This window comes from Tiliqua scincoides, chromosome 11, assembly GCF_035046505.1.
Source record: "Tiliqua scincoides isolate rTilSci1 chromosome 11, rTilSci1.hap2, whole genome shotgun sequence".
NCBI classification, from domain to species: domain Eukaryota; kingdom Metazoa; phylum Chordata; class Lepidosauria; order Squamata; family Scincidae; genus Tiliqua; species Tiliqua scincoides.
This window is the reverse complement of record NC_089831.1, coordinates 14,086,941-14,104,356: the sequence shown is the minus strand read 5'-3', so window position 1 is coordinate 14,104,356 and position 17,416 is coordinate 14,086,941. Positions and strand designations below refer to the sequence as shown.

Here is a 17,416-nt window from a genome sequence, read left to right as displayed (position 1 = left end):
CCAACGGGTCAAACCTACAGGGAAGTAGATATAGTGCATTATTTACCTGGGATTAATTCCTGTTGACCTCAATGAAGTTCACTTCTGAGAGGCAATGATAGGGTTGCACTGCTAGGCTTAAGCCATGAAGAAGGCATTTCTAAGAGCTACCTGGTATTGGAACAGCCTGCCTCATGCAGCAGTGAGCTCTCCCTCATGGAGGGGAGAGGGGGTTTCAAGTTGAGGCTTGATAGCCATGTGTCAGCGATGCTGTAACAGCTGTCTGCACTGTCCAGGCAGCTGGACTAGATGACCTCCAAGTTCCTTTCCAACTCTAACATTCTAGAACAGTGTTTTCCATACTGTGGGTCAGGATCCAGCTGTGGGTCTTGACAGGATTTTTGGTGGGTTGCAAAAAGTTTCTGAAATATATTTTAAAAAATCTTTTCAAGCACCCTTGCCCAGTCGGAAGAAGAAAATAGCAGCAGTGGGTAATCCAGATGGAGAGACGGCTCTTGTGGGTGGAATGCTAACCTGTGGAATAAGGTAATCTTCATATCTCCAAATTAAAATGTCACCTTTTCCAATTTTCTCTAGTAACTGACATACCATAGATCACGTGTGAACCCAGTTTCCTCCTTCTGTCTGGCCTGAAAGTCCCTAACATTTTGCACTCCAGTTCAGCCTTCTGGGTACCCTGGAATGACTGTAAAGCAGTGAGTAGTTCCCAAACCTCTTGCTCCCGGACCAACTTTTCAAAAATTACACTCTGTGGGGACCCACCTAGCTTTATAAGACTGAAAAAAGATCTACTGTAGAAGGAAAAAATATTATTTATTTATTGGTAATAACAACCAGGGAAAAGGAAGCTCAAACATTTAGCTTTTTGTATCTACACATGCTTGCAAACTGCAGGAGCGGAGCTCTATGCAGGGCAATTAGCAGCTATCTGATTTTTTGAACAGAGTTTGAGGCAATTAATTATCTGATCTTTTCATTCGAGGTTCTGCTTCACTGCTACAGGAACCATGAAAAATCAGGTTGTGACCCACCAGTAGGTCCTGACCCACAACTCGGGAACCACTGCTGTAAAGGTTTGGGGGAACAGTCCTTGAACTCCATTTCCAGGGAGAGTTTAGCAAAATAACTACACACATGTACTATGTGCAAGGTCTCCAACAAACTCAGGAACACAAGACCCTGATTATTACTCTTATTATTAATTAATAATTTTATTATTAATAATTATTACTTCTTTCCAGATATCTTTTTTTTGTCTATTAAAGTTAGATAGTCATTTTAAAAAGTGGGTCCTGGTGCTTAAAAGGTTTGGGAAGCACTGTTCTAGGACCTAATTAAACAAGAGTGCCTCTGAACATGTGCAAACTGCTTCTAGGACCTAATTAAACAAGAGTGCCTCTGAACATGAGCAAAGTGCCACTCGGACCCAATTACACAAGAGTGCCTCTGAGCATATGCAGGGTGCTTCTAGGACCCAATTAAGCGAGAATGCTTCTGAGCATGTGCAGAGTGCTTCTAGGACCTGATTAAGCAAGAGTGCCTCTGAGCATATGCAGAGTGCTTCTCCCTTGCTGCAAAAGCCAGCCTTCCCCCCGACTGGCCTCTATGAACCCTCCTGCCAAGGCCTTGGCAGCTCCTTCTCCACACATAGACCCCAACACCAGCTCGCTTCAGGAGCAAAGGAAACCCCCTTCCCTCAGGGTGAGAGGGCGTGTCTTCTCGCTCAAGAGGCAGAGCCTCAGCGCCTCAATGAAGCGCCGCCTCCGTGGCGTCGACACACCGGATTGGTGGAGGAGAGGGGGAGGACGGCGGCTGGGCCACACGCCACAGAGGCGGAAGCGGCGTGCGCGATGAAAGCGACCGTTAGCGACCGTTAGCCGTCACGAGGCCGGTCCACTAGCGGTCCAGGTCTGAGGAGGCGGTTGTCATGGCAGCGGCGTGGCGTTGACTACGGCAGGTGCTGGTTGCCTGGGGGGTTGCTATGGCAGCCGCGGAGGTGGCGTCTGCGGGGATGGGATGAGGATGCGGAGGCAGGAAGGAGCACATAGCTCCTGTGTCTGCGGGAAGGACCTGGAAGGGGCTCCGCTGGACAGGCGCCCCCAGCCCGAGGGAGGCTCGACTTTGGGTAGCAAATGGAAGAGGGAGGGTGGAGCAGGACCCCTGGGGTGGGCTGGCCAGCTGCTGGGACGCCTCTGGCTGTTAGCGTTAATCATAAAAGTATCATGTCAATAATTTTTATTAATAAACTTATTATCTATTTATTAATGGATAAACAATGAATAAATTATTTCAATTAAGTTATAAGTTACTAATAAATTATTTATGTATAGCTTTTATTTATTAATAAACTTAATTTTTATAATGAATTTATTGATTTTATTAATAAAATTAAAAAACTGTTGTAATTATTAAATATTAATATATTCCTTTTCCACAACAGTAGTTCACCTTTTGAATTTGTGTTTTTATTTTCCATAACATGCTTTCCTTCTATTTGTCATAATTTTTATTAGTGTTGAGTATGCTAATTAATAAAAATATTATCATTAAATATTAATATGTATTTCTTTGCCACAAGAGTAGTTCACATTTTGAATTCATGTTTTTATTTTCCATAACTTGATTTTCTTCCATTTACCATAATTTATTAGTGTTCTTCTTGGCCTGCTCTTGCATTTTCAACAGAAATTTTTTCTTGGAGTCCAAAGCTCTAAGCTACCCAGTTACAGTAATGCTACCGCCCAAGAAGCAGGTGCAGCAACAGCAGCCCTGGAGAACCACTGGAAAGCGACCTGCTTGTTCAAAACGAAGGCCTCTGTCAGCAGCATCGAACTGGAATGTGTTAGCAGAGAGGAACTATCCTGTTGCACCTGTGGGGGCTTGGGTGGAGGGTGCCCAAGAGGAGGATGAACAAGTAGAGAGCCTGGCTTTTGTGAGTACTAAGCAAAGTTCTCTCCCTTTCATGATCTCCACATTTTAATTTCATCGAACATATGAAGCTGCTGTCTAGGAGGTGAATCACTGTTCTGATAACCTGGTATTTGGCTTCAACTGGAAGTAGCTTTCCGGAGTCCCAGATAGTCTAGCTGACTGGAGAGGCTGTGGTTTGAACCAGAGTTCTTGTGCAAGCAAAGAATATACTCTGTCACTTAACTTATGGCTCTAATCCAGAATTTGCGGTGGTCCACTGATGGGTTGCCAGTGGAACACCACTGGAGGGTTGTGACCCAAAGTGCAGTGTCTGTTAAGGCTGACAAACCCATGTGGTGGGCCACAACGTGATGCTCTTTCTAGTGCTTCAAGGCCTTCTTGAGAGACCCTGGTTGTACTGGGCCAGTGATGCACTCTCTTGGCCTCTGCAGGCCTCAGAATAACCCACAGAAGCATCTGGAATCAAGTTCTGGTGAAACCAGAAATTGCTTCCAAAAACTCGAAGTCACTTCTGGATGCTTCTGTGGGCCATTCTGAGGCCCACAGAGGCCAACAGAGTGGGCCACAGGTCTGGTGCAACTTGGAGGAGGCCTCTGGGGCCTCCCAAGAAGGCTCTGCTGCACTAGAAGGAGTATCGTGTTGCAGCAGAGGACAAAGTGGGTCATGACACTTAAAAGATTGGGAACCATGCTCTAATCTGTATGTCTGCTCTAATCTAGGAGTGTCAGCAGAGCTATGAGGTGTTTTGTAACATTTGTGTACTTCTAAAGAAAAAAGTCTTCCCTTGAAATCTAATACAGTGGTGCCTCGCATAACGAAATTAATCTGTTCCGCGAGTCCTTTCGTTATGCGAGTTTTTCGTTTTGCTAAGCGCGTTTTCCCATAGGAATGCATTGAAATTTAATTAATGCGTTCCTATGGGCAAGAAAAGTCAGAACAAAGTCAAATTTGGTTTACAAAGTGTTTATTAAGTGCTCTTTAAAGGCATACATACTGTACAGAGGATTTTAAAAACGGGGGGGGGGGATGCTGAGTGGGGAGCTTGAAGGCTGTAATCCTGTGCACACTTTCCTGGGAGTAAGCACAATGGGACTTACTTCTGAGGAGACACGCACAGGATTGTGCTCTAAACTGGGGAGGACAGAGCAGCTGCACTCAATTGCTTGCTTTTGCCGTGATCATGGGGGGAAACATGAAGGAAATGGGGCAGTGAGAGGGTGAATGAGCGATGGGGGGGATGCTGAGTGGGGAATTTGAAGGCTGTAATCCTGTGTAAACTTTCCTGGGAGCAAGCACAATGGGACGTACTTACATAAAGATCCGCCCCTTACTAGGGTGAACGGGATCATAAACTGACATGAAGATCCGCCCCTTACTAGGGTGAACGGGATCATAAACTGACATGAAGATCCGCCCCTTACTAGGGTGAACGGGATCATAAACTGGCATGAAGATCCCCCCCCCTTAAGTCAAACAAAAAAAAAAATTCATCTTGTGAAGCACGGGTCATAAAAATTCGTTGTGCAAGTTACCAAACTTCGCAAAACGCTTTCGTTCTGCGAGTTTTTCGCTGCGCGGGGCATTCATTATGCGAGGTACCACTGTATCTGTGTCTGGCAAATATGGGGGGATATAACTTTCTATCAAACCCAAATGTGGGCTTTTTCTGATTATAAAACTAGAACTCTGTCATCCACCATTGTGTTTAAATCTACACAGCAAAACTGTTGAAAACTATTAAGGTATTCCTATTCTGTGTTGTTATCCCGCTTGTGCCCTTTTTCTCAAGAAAGTGAGTGTCTTGCAGGATAAGACCACAGTCATTATCCTGCAAGAATCTCACATTCAGTAGGCATTCATTGCCTCACCTAACTCCAATTCGTGTTTCACCAGTGGACTGCAGTATATGACACTGTGCAAGACACTACCCACCCCTGCCATAAACAAATATGAAAACTCTCTCTCTCATTTAAGGCTACAGCAGCGCAGATCGAAGAGGCATACAGACAGCAACAGAATGAAAAAGAAAGGGATCTGAAATGCTTTCAAGAAGAGGTGAAACGTCGAGTGAACCACCATGTGAAGCTGAGGAAGAAACAGCAGTTTCAGCAATCCTGTGAAGCAGTAAGGCAGTGTTTTCCACAGCACAATTTGGTTGCTTATGTTATTTGCAGGGCTTGCTTTTCACAAGATAATCCTGAAAGCAATAATAAAAACGACCACTTGTAAGAAATACATAAAGATAGAAGGAAGTTAAAAAGTTGTATTAAACAGAATGGTTTTCAGCCTATATCTGAAGGTCATCAGAGAGGCAACGTGTCTAAAATCCCTTGGGGGGGGCATTCCCCAGGTGGGGTACCATCACAAGGACCCCCCCAACCAGTTGAGGCCCCATAGCATTTCTGTGAGCTGCAGCCTGGTGATAAGAGTTATTCCTGATTACCTTAAAGAGCAGGCAGGGAATAGGCAATTCTTGAGAAATTCTAAGCCACTGTGACTTTGAATGTCAAAGCCAACACTCTGAACTGGACTCTGAAGTATATTGAAGCCAGTGCAGCCTTCCCAGAATATGTGAGAATATGTGAGAGATGCACCATGCAGTTGGTTCCAAGTAATCACTGGGCTTGCTGTGTTCTGTGCCCACTGAAGCTTCTGTCTGTACAGTAGGTGGTTGGATGCCAGCTTGGTGTTATCATGCCACCATTATGCCTTTTGAAGACATTTCTCCTGCATTTCTGATTTAGTGCCAAACTGGAAGTAGGCATTGTGTCCTGTGTGTCCTTAATTTGGTCTGAAGGGCCTTCAGTTTTAACAAGAGTGTGTAAAGTATATTTTTTCCAAACTTCTGTACAAAGCCTTCCTTAATAATATACTTTTCAAATAAATGACTCTTGAGTAAATTAGTTGATCTCTGTTTTCCCAACTCCTGCTTTCACCGGAGTGGAAGAAAGAACGTACTAATTTTAAAATCTTTTCTTTTTCTCTCTCTCTCTCCTCCCCCTCCCCCTTTGCAGGCTCTAAAAGAGAGCACTGTTGTGATGAAATTTTCAGATTCTGCGCTACAGCTGACTCCCAAGAAAAGCACATGCGTGTACAGATACAGCAAGGATTCTGCCATCGGCAGCTCTGGTAGCAAACTCATTGCAGTGCAACAACCTAGTGACGTGGTGGAGTGGAAAGAAGTGCAAGAGCCACAGCTCCTGGAGCAAGCCAAAACTGTAAATCAACTATTTTCAATCTTTTTCATCTCAGGGCACGCTGACAAGGCGCTGAAATTGTCAGTGCTCAACATCAGTTTTTTAACAATTGAGCTACCACACCCTCAAACAAATAGTTGAATTTATGTCAGGCAGGGTGAATGAAATGCTTCCAGAAATCAGTGCCTCTGTTAATATTCCATCTGCGTTTGGTTTTCGGAAACTAAACCTGGCATGCAGGCACCAGTCAGTCTTAATGCTTGAGTTTGCTACCAGCTTTTCCTATATCGATTTGTCTTTTGGCAGGTGAGCAAGACGGTGCAACAGGTCCGTCGCAGGCTGGCTTCCTGCAAAACTGTGTCTGAAGGAAAAACTTCTCCAGAACTTCCAGGAGGCACTTGGAAGAGTTCTCCCAACAAACAGGCAAGTACTAGAGAAAATTGTTCAGTTGTTTGCTTGTGACTTGCAAAATCATCTTTGCCTACTAGGTCAGCTACAAGCATGCTTTGGGCTGCAGTCCCCAAACATAACTCCCAGTGAGTACAGTGATATCCAGGACTTCCTTCTGAGTAAACCTGCCTGCTCTAGATTAGGCTGTTTGAGGAACATGAATTTTAAATGTCAGGTCAAAATGAAAAGCAATGTTTCTTAAAATCTGTTTTGTTAGATTCTGCAGTTGATCTTTGCCTGTCTTTTCTGTCCTTAAGAGGTACTCCTCCTCCCCAGTTTTGTCAAACACATAAAGACTAATTTGCAATATCTAGCATAACAGTACTGTGGTCTTAGAGAAGAGTGCTGAGACATGGCAACTTATTCCCAAGTCTAATTTGACTCTTGACAACAAACATGAGAACCAGTGTGGGATAGTGACTAGTGTTGGCCTTGGACCAGGAAGACACAAGTTCAGGTCCCTGCTCAACCATGAAACTTACTAGTTGACCTTGAGCTGATTGGGTGCTTACAGCCTAACTTTTTCTCACAGGGTTGTTGTGATCAAAAAAGTAAAGGAGTCATAGACTTCATTATGAGCTCTTTGGAGGAAGGGTGGTTTCCAAATGTGAAAAACCCATTTGTGATGCAGTCCTATGCATATCTACTCAAAAGTTAACCCCACTGAGTCCGGTGGGACCTACTCCCAGATGTGCTTTTGGTTGCAGCCGAAGCTTGCATGATAGGCTGGCATTCAAAAACGCTTAAGTTTGGTGCCTTTATTATTCAACTGTTCAAAAAAAAAAATCCAGGTGAATAGCAAATAGCACTAAAGGTAGCTGCAGCATCGTATTACTGTATAGGTTTGGTGTATGTACACAACTCTTCCCTTGCACTCTCTGAAGCAAGAAGGGCTTTCATTTTGCCCCAGAGCAGGTGCAGAAGTTGGGCTAGCAGTAATGGCGCAGAAGCCAGACCAGGAGAGTGCTGGCTCTATTGTCTTTCACTGCTTCAAAGGTGATCTCTGGGGTGCAACATACCAAACTTCCCTCCAATTCGTATCTCATGTTCTTAGATGCTCTTGCCACACTAGTGTTCTTCAGTGGCTTTCATCACAGTTTTAGGGAAGCCATTTTTGCTGTAAAATGAGATCTTAACCTTTTAAAATTAGCACAATTATTAATATTTTTGATCCTGTTTTTAGGATCAAATATTAAGATCCTGTTGTGTAGTTCTGAAAATTATGTTCCTTAAATGCAAGAAATGTTCAAAATTCCTTCCCCCGTGTATACTGTCCCAGAGGTACAAAGCATGCAGTTCTTAAGTCTTCATTAGAGATGTCTGAAGTTTTGCATCGGGTGGTTTTTCAGTAGGCAAGTTCACACAGTCAGCTCAAATCGTAACAAGTGTGTTCAGTTTTATCTCCTCCTATTAGGTAATTGCCCAGAGCAGTGATAAAGCATGATAGCCAGGCTGGCTGTTTACAGCATCAAGTAATCGGGTGAAAGTTGCAATTAAGCTAAGCATTGTTGGTGAATGTGCCCTTTAGAAAGTGATGCTTTGTCACTCATGTGGACAAGGGCACAGCTTAGATATGACTGTGGCATGACCAGCCTGGCTATTGCTGAACCTGTATAAAGCAGAAAGGGATGGGGATAGGGGGGGCCTCTCCCCCCTGCAAAAATAGGTTTGTTCTCCCAGGTTTTTCTCCTTGTGGTGTTCTTATTGACCCCATGCTCTGCTTTGTGATTGTTTGTTTTTTTTAAACTAGTTGGGGGGGATAGAGGGGGGGATGCTAAGGCAGAAGAAAAGGTTAGCTCCTCACACAAGAATTATTGTCTCTGCTGTTCCCTGGGAGAGAAGAACAGGATTACTGGAGGGCCCACCTTGGCTTCTTGCTTTTTGGAATTCTGCCCCAATGCTAATCTTCCCTGTTGTATTTATGCAGTTGCTTACTCTGGGGATAATACTTAGGTTTTCTTTAGACAGCTTCTCCCGAGACAACTCCAGCAAAGGCAGAAGAGGGTGACAGCGGGGAGTTTTCCTTAGAGGGATACCATGACCTTCCAGCAGAACTGCAAGAACAAGGATCCCAGTTCAAAGAGTTGTATTGCAACAGAGAGCTTAGAAAGGTAAAAACTTCTGATGCCTGACCTGTGGGTGACACAAATTGTGCTAACCTTTGATTGGTTGAGAGGCAGTGAGTGTTCTTAACAAATGCTGTGATGCAGTGTTGGCCTTGGGAACTGCTGTTCTCCTGTCTCCTTTGCTACAGTGTGAGAGGCAGTAATGCTGGAATAGAAGGCACACACTCTTCTCATGGGTTCTGTATTTCATCTCTGAATTCCTGAACTAAGCTCTTGGTGCAAAATGAAGTTGTTTAAAAAGCACCAACTTTATTTATCTCTTTAAGGAAAGATAAAAATTTTATTTTCTCCTTCTGTGTGCCTATGGTATCTGCACAAAGTATATAATTACATTGATTACGATAAAGGAACTTTGTGGAAAATTAAAGCACAGAAGAGGGGGTCATGCGATGACATTTCAGTGAAAGGCTTTTAATAATGTGTGTCAAGATGGCTGAGGTTTTGCTTATGCTGTGTTCCTCCTTGCAGGTTGGTAGCTTCGTAGCAAAGGGTTCCTATCCAGCAGACTCTTCAGCACTTGGCACCGAGGCTCAAGCTGCTCTGGTCCTTTGGCCTGGAATAGAGAACGAAGAATCAAAGAAACAGGTACCCAGTCGTAAATTGCTTGGTCTTGCAAATGGGCTTTCACCTGCCAATCATGGCTGATTCTGATGTCTAGGTTAGTGCTGTAGATGCATACTTGGGAAGAGTTTGGCACTCAGCAGCTGTGATTCGCCTCAGGTACACTTGAGTTTTAAAGGAGTTTAAGTACCAGCTCACCAGCTTGCTAAACAGCTCTGTCTTCTGTGCAGGTTCCCTGGAGATTGCAATTTAAATAAGTACACAGGAATGCATTTCTGATTTGGGACTTCTGAGTGGGATGGGAGTGCAGAGCTTTTTTGTTCTCTTAAACCCAGTGGTAGCCCTGACAGCAAATTTAGACCTTAGAATTCATAGCTTCCAGAAATAGGAGTAGAACCAAGAACAGTATACATGTACTGGCCAGTAGAGGGAAACCTGCTGCAGGAAGTCTGCAATTCTTACACCTGAACTGCTGTAGCAAATTGTAATGAAGTAACTGCAAGTGCAGCATGGGGAGAATATGTAACTATTTGATTGAGCACACTTGTGATAGAACATGATAAACACTAGCAAGTTCTTTTTAAAATCAAAAGATGATGTGAAATGAGGCTGGGACCCTAGCAGAGTTTTGAGTCTGCCCTCAAAAACCTTAGCACACTTACAAAACAGGATTCTGGAGTAATTGACCCGAAATTGTTACCTGAATGAGAGTCTGTGTCATTTTGTTCTGGAGATTATTTGTCCCACTTTTCAGACTCTAAAGAGGTCCCTAAGGCAGCCAGTGTCAATTATGTATACAAATAAAAAAATTAAAGCCTAAAACAATAAAAAACCATTGTTCCTATTAAAAACAGAATGTGGAGATATGCTTCCTGCTTTTCTCCTCCTTGCAGGGCAATTGGTATTTCTGTGACTACTGTGAAAGTGGAAAGGCGCAGTCCTAGCTTAAAGGGCCACCAGCAGGTAGAGGTGGTGATGTGACTTAACCTTGCTGGCACTTCGTCATTGTCTCCATAGTCTTCTGTGTCACATCAGCAGTGTGATTCCACACCCCACAGGTGGCAGTTGCACATTTAGCCCGATATTGTTCTGAGCACATCCTCTTTTCTGTAGCGTCAGAACCAGTACTTGAGGTACAGGCGCCTCTTCATGGATATTGAGAGAGAACAAGTAAAGGAGCAGCAAAGGCAGAAGGAATGGCAGAAGAAAATGGAGAAGTATGTGTTTGGTATATTACCATCCTTTTTGCTCTTACTGGTTGTACCCAGCTGTGTGGCAGCCATGTAGATTTGTTTGTGGAAATTGAAAACCACGTAAGAGAATCTAATTCTTGTTAGGGTATTAAGGAGTGAAACTGACAATTGTTATTACTTCTGGCTTAAGTCTTTTTGTACATGCAGAATAGTTCTGCAGGGAATGTATTTGTATCTTTTCATAGCCCACCTTTTAAAAGCAAGCTGAATTGAGGTATATTGGAATATTCTGTTGAGAAATTGTACTTTGAACATGTGTGTTCAAATCTTATTGCTGTATCTTTAACATTCAGGAGAGAGACCGGCTTACAAAGAATCTGAAAATTCCAAACATGCAAGGTGTAAATCAAAGGCTTATACCAAAAATTCATGCCCGGGAGGGGATAATCTACCAATAGAATGGCAAACCTGATCCAACAACTAGATATCTGAATGTAAAGAACAACCAGTTTTGCTAGCTGTCTGTTCTGCAGGCTTTGTCTGGATTTCCAGGACTGCTGTACTGTCTGAAACAGGGTTGTCAAACAAGGCTCCGGGGCCAGATGTGGCCCTCGAGCCTCTTTATCCAACTCTCAGGCTCTTCCAGCACCACCATCAGCTGTTGAACTGTGCTGTTGAACTGAGCTGTTGAACTGCTCAAAGTGCAGCCCGCACAAAAAATGAACTCTCCCATATTTTGAAAATATGATCAAGATATGTGTGTTTTCTCTTCTGTCATTTACAACCTAGTTCGTAAGTGCTAATTTCTGGTCATGACCTGCTGAACGACATCACTTCCTGCATAAGCCATTTCTGCCCAAAGTTGCATATACGCAACAGGGACCAAATGTGTACACCTGTGGGCTGGGCAAAAATGGGTAAATGACATCACTTCTGACCCTCAGCAGACATCATGAATGCTCTTTGGCCCTCTATATGAAATGAGTTTTACGCCCCTGGTCTAGATGCGTTAAATGTACTTATGACAGCTGTATCTCATGCATAGTGATCCAGGCAGTGATCAAACCAGACCAGCTCAGGTTCTGCATAGTTCCTGCCTCTTACTTTCAGGCTAAGCTGTGGGATCTCATGAAGATACCACTCTGAACCATGCACTTCTAACTGGAATCATGCCCAGCTACAGAGAAAGTTCTCTGCTGCAACAGCAGGCTGTCTTGTAGAATTAACTGAAGAGGGGATGAAGTGGATGAGCTGTAAGAAAAATTGCACCTATGAAAGAATACAGTCTTTCTCTTTTAGCTGCATGGCAACTATGGAGTAAACAAGAGATTTCTGTCTGTCTTGAGGCTGCTGCTCTTTCCTCGTATCTTGTCTGTATTCCTCACTCTTTGCTATTTCTCCTGACAGTCCTTCCCTCCCCCCACAGCTTAAGCCATTTCTGCCCAACGTTGCATATATGCAACAGGGACCAAATGTGTACACCTGTGGACCGGGCAAAAATGGGTTAAATGACTTACAAAGATTCATTCTATGAAAGAGAGGTTTCAATGGCTGTGAAATAGCTGAGCATTTGAGGGGCTATTTCAGTAGCAAATTCTCCACCTGTGATATTTCAGTTTCAATCAGAGGCCGTTCTAACTATTTTTGCCTAGTTCATATAGCTGACCTTGTGTATCTGTTTCTGTAAAGTTTCTGATTTATGCCATGCTGGAATAGAGTTTCAGTAGTGTTGTCCTAATTGAGTGTAAATGAACCATGTCACTTTAAGTGTCATTGTAACTTTTTAGGGCTGGATCTATTCAATGTTTCTTTAAATAATTGACAAAATAACCTTTTTGTTACCAAGATCAGATTTGTTACCAAGATGTTACCAATAATTTTGTTACCAAGATTATTATTGTTAATAATAATAATATCAGTTCAGGAGCTTGCAGTTTCTGATAATGGTACAGTTCAGTAGCGCATGAGAGGTCACACTTAGGGTTTGCTGGATGTGCTTTGAAGATGCACATAACGTGCACACAGAAAAAATAAGTTGACATAACTCAGTGAATGGCATAAAAGAGAAGGAGATGAAACTTAAATGCAGTGGCATGTTTTGTTGGGATAAATATGTAATAGACTGCAGAGCATTTAAAAATCACGCACACAGGGCCCAATCCTATCCAATTTTCCAGTGCCAGTACAGCTGTGTCAGTGGGCCATGCACTGCATCCTGTGGTGGGGAGGCAGTCACAGGGGCTTTCTCAAGGTATGGGAACATTTGTTCCCTTACCTTGGGGCTGCATTGTGGCTGAACCAATGCTAGAAAGTTGGATAGGAAATATCCACGATATCTTGTTGTAGCAGTCCTATAAGAGGCTCCTGTTGCCCCCATTTGGCACTTTGGGAGCTGTAATTGAGGGCATGTAGCTTGCTTAAGGTCACCCTAGGGCAAAGATGAGCTTTAACCATATATTGTCTGGCTTGCACTCTTAACTCACCCTATGCTATGCAAGTCACAGATTGTGTTTTGCTTTGGAATACAGCTGGTGAAAACTGAATGTTGACAGGTGAGTTGAGAAGGTGGCAACAGGAAATGTGCAATATACCTAACTGAAGGGGGAATGGGTGGTGAGCTTCAAGAAAATGCTGTGCGTTGTGACACGGCCAAGACAGAGGAAATGCTGATACTTCTCTTGCAGAAGTGTTTAAATGTTTTCAATCTTTTACATGTTCAGTTTGCTGAATTAGTTTTCATATCAGCGTATATACACAGCTCAAAATGCATGAGCTGGGAGGAATTTTGTAGCAGAACTGAGACTGCACTTGTGTTCCTCTGATTCTTAAGCCTATGCTTTAAGCATGTGACCTTCTATTCTCCCCTTTGAACAAGTAAAAATTCCACTTCCATCCACAGAATTAAGAGAGAGAAGGAGCATCATCGCCTTGCAGAAGAAGAGAGGCTGCAGGAGAGGGCCTCCCATGGAGCCCTTAGCTCTGGGGGTAAAACTTGTGAACAATTGGAACAACTTAAGCTGGAGGACATGAGAGAGAAGAGAAAGGTGGTGGAAAAACAGCAGCGAAATAAAGAATATTCAAGGTATTCTGAAACAGGCTTTCTTGTTCCTTAGTCTGAGATTGTGCAAACACTCTACTAGTCTACGGCATAAATGGAACTCCAAAGACCCCACGGCATAAATTGAACCCAGAAGACCCCAAAGAATACTTGGGGTCTTCTGAACCCCAAAAGACCCCCAAGTATTCCAAAAATCTAAAGATTCCACACAGTCCAGGGACCCTGCAAGGCTACTACTGTCGTTGAGGCTGGAACTGTCGCAGTAGCTTCTGACTAGCAAAACTGATGTGCCTTCTCCAGCAAAGTTGGTGGTGGTTGCAGAGTTCTTGGCCCCATTTTATCAGCATAGCAGGAATTGTACTTGGGAGTAATAAGAGACCTAATCCTAGGCACTAGACCTGCAATAAACTCTTCGTGCAAACTTTCTATCCCAATATCTGCTTAGGCAACACAAATCGTATGATGCCTTAGGCATATCGTAAGGGGTTAATTAATATGCCGTTCACCTGCCGACAATGCTCTTCAGGTTAGTCTGCGTGGGTGCCCACCTGACGTTCCAAAAATCTAGCAAAACCCCAGTGGAAGAAATCTTCAGTCACTGTGGCATTGCTGCCACTGGCCTCACAGTCACCAATTTTTTGTGGCATTAGCATTATTTGTACTGTTTTTTATTATGTCCAACAATATATCATCTTCACTTTTGGATAGGGAAAGAGGGATTAAAATGCAGACATCCTCTCACCAGGGCTAAATGACCCATTTCTTCCCCCTCCCCACTCCACCAGTCCTCTGGAAAGCAGGACATCCAGTGTTATGTTTCCACTGCCATTTTGGAAAGGTAAGAGAGCAGAAGTCCCACCTGAGCAATTGGAGAGGCTCCTGCTGTCCTCGTATCTCCATATCCCAGTACAAATGAGAGAAGACCTCACCTCCAGGGCCCTCTTCACATACTGGAAGTATTGGGGCAGGCTTGGGGCAATAGCAAATAATGGCCAGCGAGTAAATCATGTTGGTGTTCGTGGACTCCTGCTTACATGCAGTTATTGTCTCCCTTGAGAATTAGAAATAATTTTTTTAAAATGTGCATATCAAAGCTAGGATGGTTGGCAATAACAAAGCAGCTACTGTGAATGGTCACCATGCTAGTGGGTTGTGCTTGAAGTGTATTAGCTATTGAAACAGTCCCTTAAAAGGTTGACCAAAGGGTGTTCTGTGTGTTGTCCTTCAGATATGTCGAAGCACTACGAGCCCAAATGCGGGAGAAGATCAGAATGTACAAAATTGACTTGCCTCCATTGTGCTTCTGTGGAATAGACTTCTGGGACTGTCACCCAGATAGTTGTGCCAACAATTGTGTGTTTTACAAAAACCACAAAGGTATGTGGTCGTGGGAAGGCATTATTAATATTAAGAATATTTGCATACTGCTTTTCAATAAAAAAGTTCACAAAGTGGTTTACAGAGAAATCTGAATGGTTCCCTGTCCCAAAAAGGCTCACAATCTAAAAAGATGCAAAAAGAACAACGGCAAACAGCACTAGAAAACACATTCTGCTCAGGTGATGAAGGATGGTTACTCTCCCCCTGCTAAATATAAGAGGAGCACCAACTGAAAAAAAATACCCATTTGCCCAGTTAGCAGGGTGTTCTCTCCATATTACTCTCATCAATTTGGCAGTCTTGATGCCAATTTAGATACCAGCATCTCCTGAAGCAGCTAGCATGTGTCATAACTGGGCACTGTCCCTTGAGAGGCTCACATTTAACATCCAGTTTGACTTCAAATCATGGCTACTCAATTGTTCCACTCATTCTGAATCAATAACCATTCCTGACAATAAGGGCATTGATAAATTACTGTAACAGGCATAACACTTTGAACCAGCTTCTCTTCCTGTATGCAGAGGACTTGACTGACCATATGGCCCCAGGAATGCTACAAATTGTTGATGTGATTTCTTGCATAATATCAGTGCCATCATCTGACTTCTATGTTGCTTTTTTGGTGAACGTTCCTAGTTCTCGGAGGTTATGATGTTAAACTGTAAGGAAAGGGGGAGAGTTAAAAATGTTGTGTGTCATGTCTTTGAAACTACAGAGGGAGCAAGAATCTGTTTCTAGTGGTCGAGGTGAAAGACGTCTTCCTTGGATGTACCCCTCTTCTCTCTATAGCTTGCAGAGATGATGCTTGAAGGCAAAGTCTTGCCCTAATTAGGTGATAGAACATCTTAGTGTATAAATAGAAGAGCTTTGAACAAAAGCCCTGGGAGGTAGCAAATGTGTAAAAACATTGCCATTCAAATGATTGAAAAGCATAGTTGTACAAATGTCTCTGTAAATGTGTGCCATAAACCAAGGTTCTTATATTAAGACTGCAATCCATACATACTTACTGGGTAGGATGGCCCATTGAAGACAGTAGGATTTACTTCTGAGTAGATGTTTGTGCAGTATGTTAGGCTGCAGTGTGGCATATCACACTGCCTCTGGCACCATGTGGGCCTTCCCTTGCTTTGAGATGAAGGGATGCTTAACCTTCACTTAACCTTCACTTAACCCTTAACCTTCACTCTTGCCTCTGCTAAAAAAGCTCACCCTCTGTGTGGTCATGCAGGAGACTTTTGCTGCTCAGTTAAACTGCATCAGAAGTGCACAATTGCTCAGTTACCACAGTTACTCAGTTGCTTTCCTCTGAAAATTCTTGCTGCACGCAGCCCCCTTTTCTTATAGTTTCACTTCTGAATTAGCAAGTGGCCCCAAAATGTAAAATGATGAGTCTTCAGGGAAGCCGACTGGAGGGGCAGTGGTACCGTATCTCAGTTTGCTGTAGTTATCTAATGCAAGTCCTTTCATCTTTCTGCATTTCTTTTTAGCGTATGCTGAAGCTCTACAATCTGTCATCTCCTCCTGCGATGCTTTTGATGGGGGTTCAAACACCAAACTTTCTGTTCATACATTTGCCACTGTACATGCTCGTTCTGGGAAGAATTCTTGAAAGATACCACCAGAATTGGGTTTTTTCCCACACAGCCTTAACTGTTGAGGACTCTGCAAGTAGGTGACTCTATAGACATACCTGGATGTCTCACTACCTCTGGATTGTGCCCTAAATTGCCTTAAAAATAAACTGAATGGGGAGGGGGGTCCTGCCCCAAAGGAATTCCTTTCCCTTCTTGTTCCATAGCAGTATCTTGCAGGAGGTAAACCCAGTTATGTTGAAATGTCTTGCCTATCATGTGTAATATTTACATATTCCCTTAGGTTGCTCTAAGCCTACAGATCTATCTATCTGCTGTCAAATATGACTCATTGCATTTCAGGGTTGGGGGTTTGCATCTCTCATATCCAGAACTGGTTCCATATGGCTGGCCTAATCTTAACCCAAGCCTACCATCAGACTTTGAAAATGCAACTTGTGAAACTTTTGTCATGCTGCAAAGATGTAACAGAAGCAATAGCTCTGGAGGGACAGAGTTAGTTTGTATTCTTTTCACAGAGATGCTTGGTGAGACCAAAATCTTTGTATTCGAGACTATGTGGTAAAATATTTCAAAGACTGTAATACCACATTTCGCACAGAGCCTATTGTACTCTGGGCTAGTAGCAGTACAATTGGGAACTGGTTGTTCATGATTTGGAAATGGTAAGAGTACTCAAAGTATGGGTTAATTTTTTAATTGTATATGCATGGTGCCTACTTAAAGCATATTGCTGTCAGTTTGTATCCCATATGCATTCAGGACAAAAGCTCAACAGCTCCCATAATTGGACTTTTTTTGATAAATGATGTTGCTTCTCAGTTGGCACTTGATTGGAAGAAGATGCTGTTGGCCTTCAAAGAAGAGTTCTATACAATGCTCTTGGTACAAAACCCTTTCACATTAAAAATTCTTGTCTAAA

At 43.1% G+C, this 17,416-nt stretch overlaps 1 protein-coding gene across 1 annotated transcript; it reads left to right on the top strand.

Annotated features, from left to right (window-relative positions):
• Window positions 1-1,832: 1,832 nt before the first annotated feature.
• On the top strand, window positions 1,833-17,416 carry CCDC15 (coiled-coil domain containing 15). Its single transcript, XM_066639621.1, has 11 exons — window positions 1,833-1,957; window positions 2,686-2,932; window positions 4,906-5,055; window positions 5,946-6,149; window positions 6,435-6,551; window positions 8,543-8,689; window positions 9,173-9,289; window positions 10,379-10,482; window positions 13,358-13,540; window positions 14,745-14,893; window positions 16,390-17,416. The coding sequence occupies exons 2-11, from the start codon at window positions 2,732-2,734 to the stop codon at window positions 16,509-16,511; spliced, it is 1,494 nt and encodes a 497-aa protein (XP_066495718.1). The 5' UTR covers window positions 1,833-1,957; window positions 2,686-2,731; the 3' UTR covers window positions 16,512-17,416.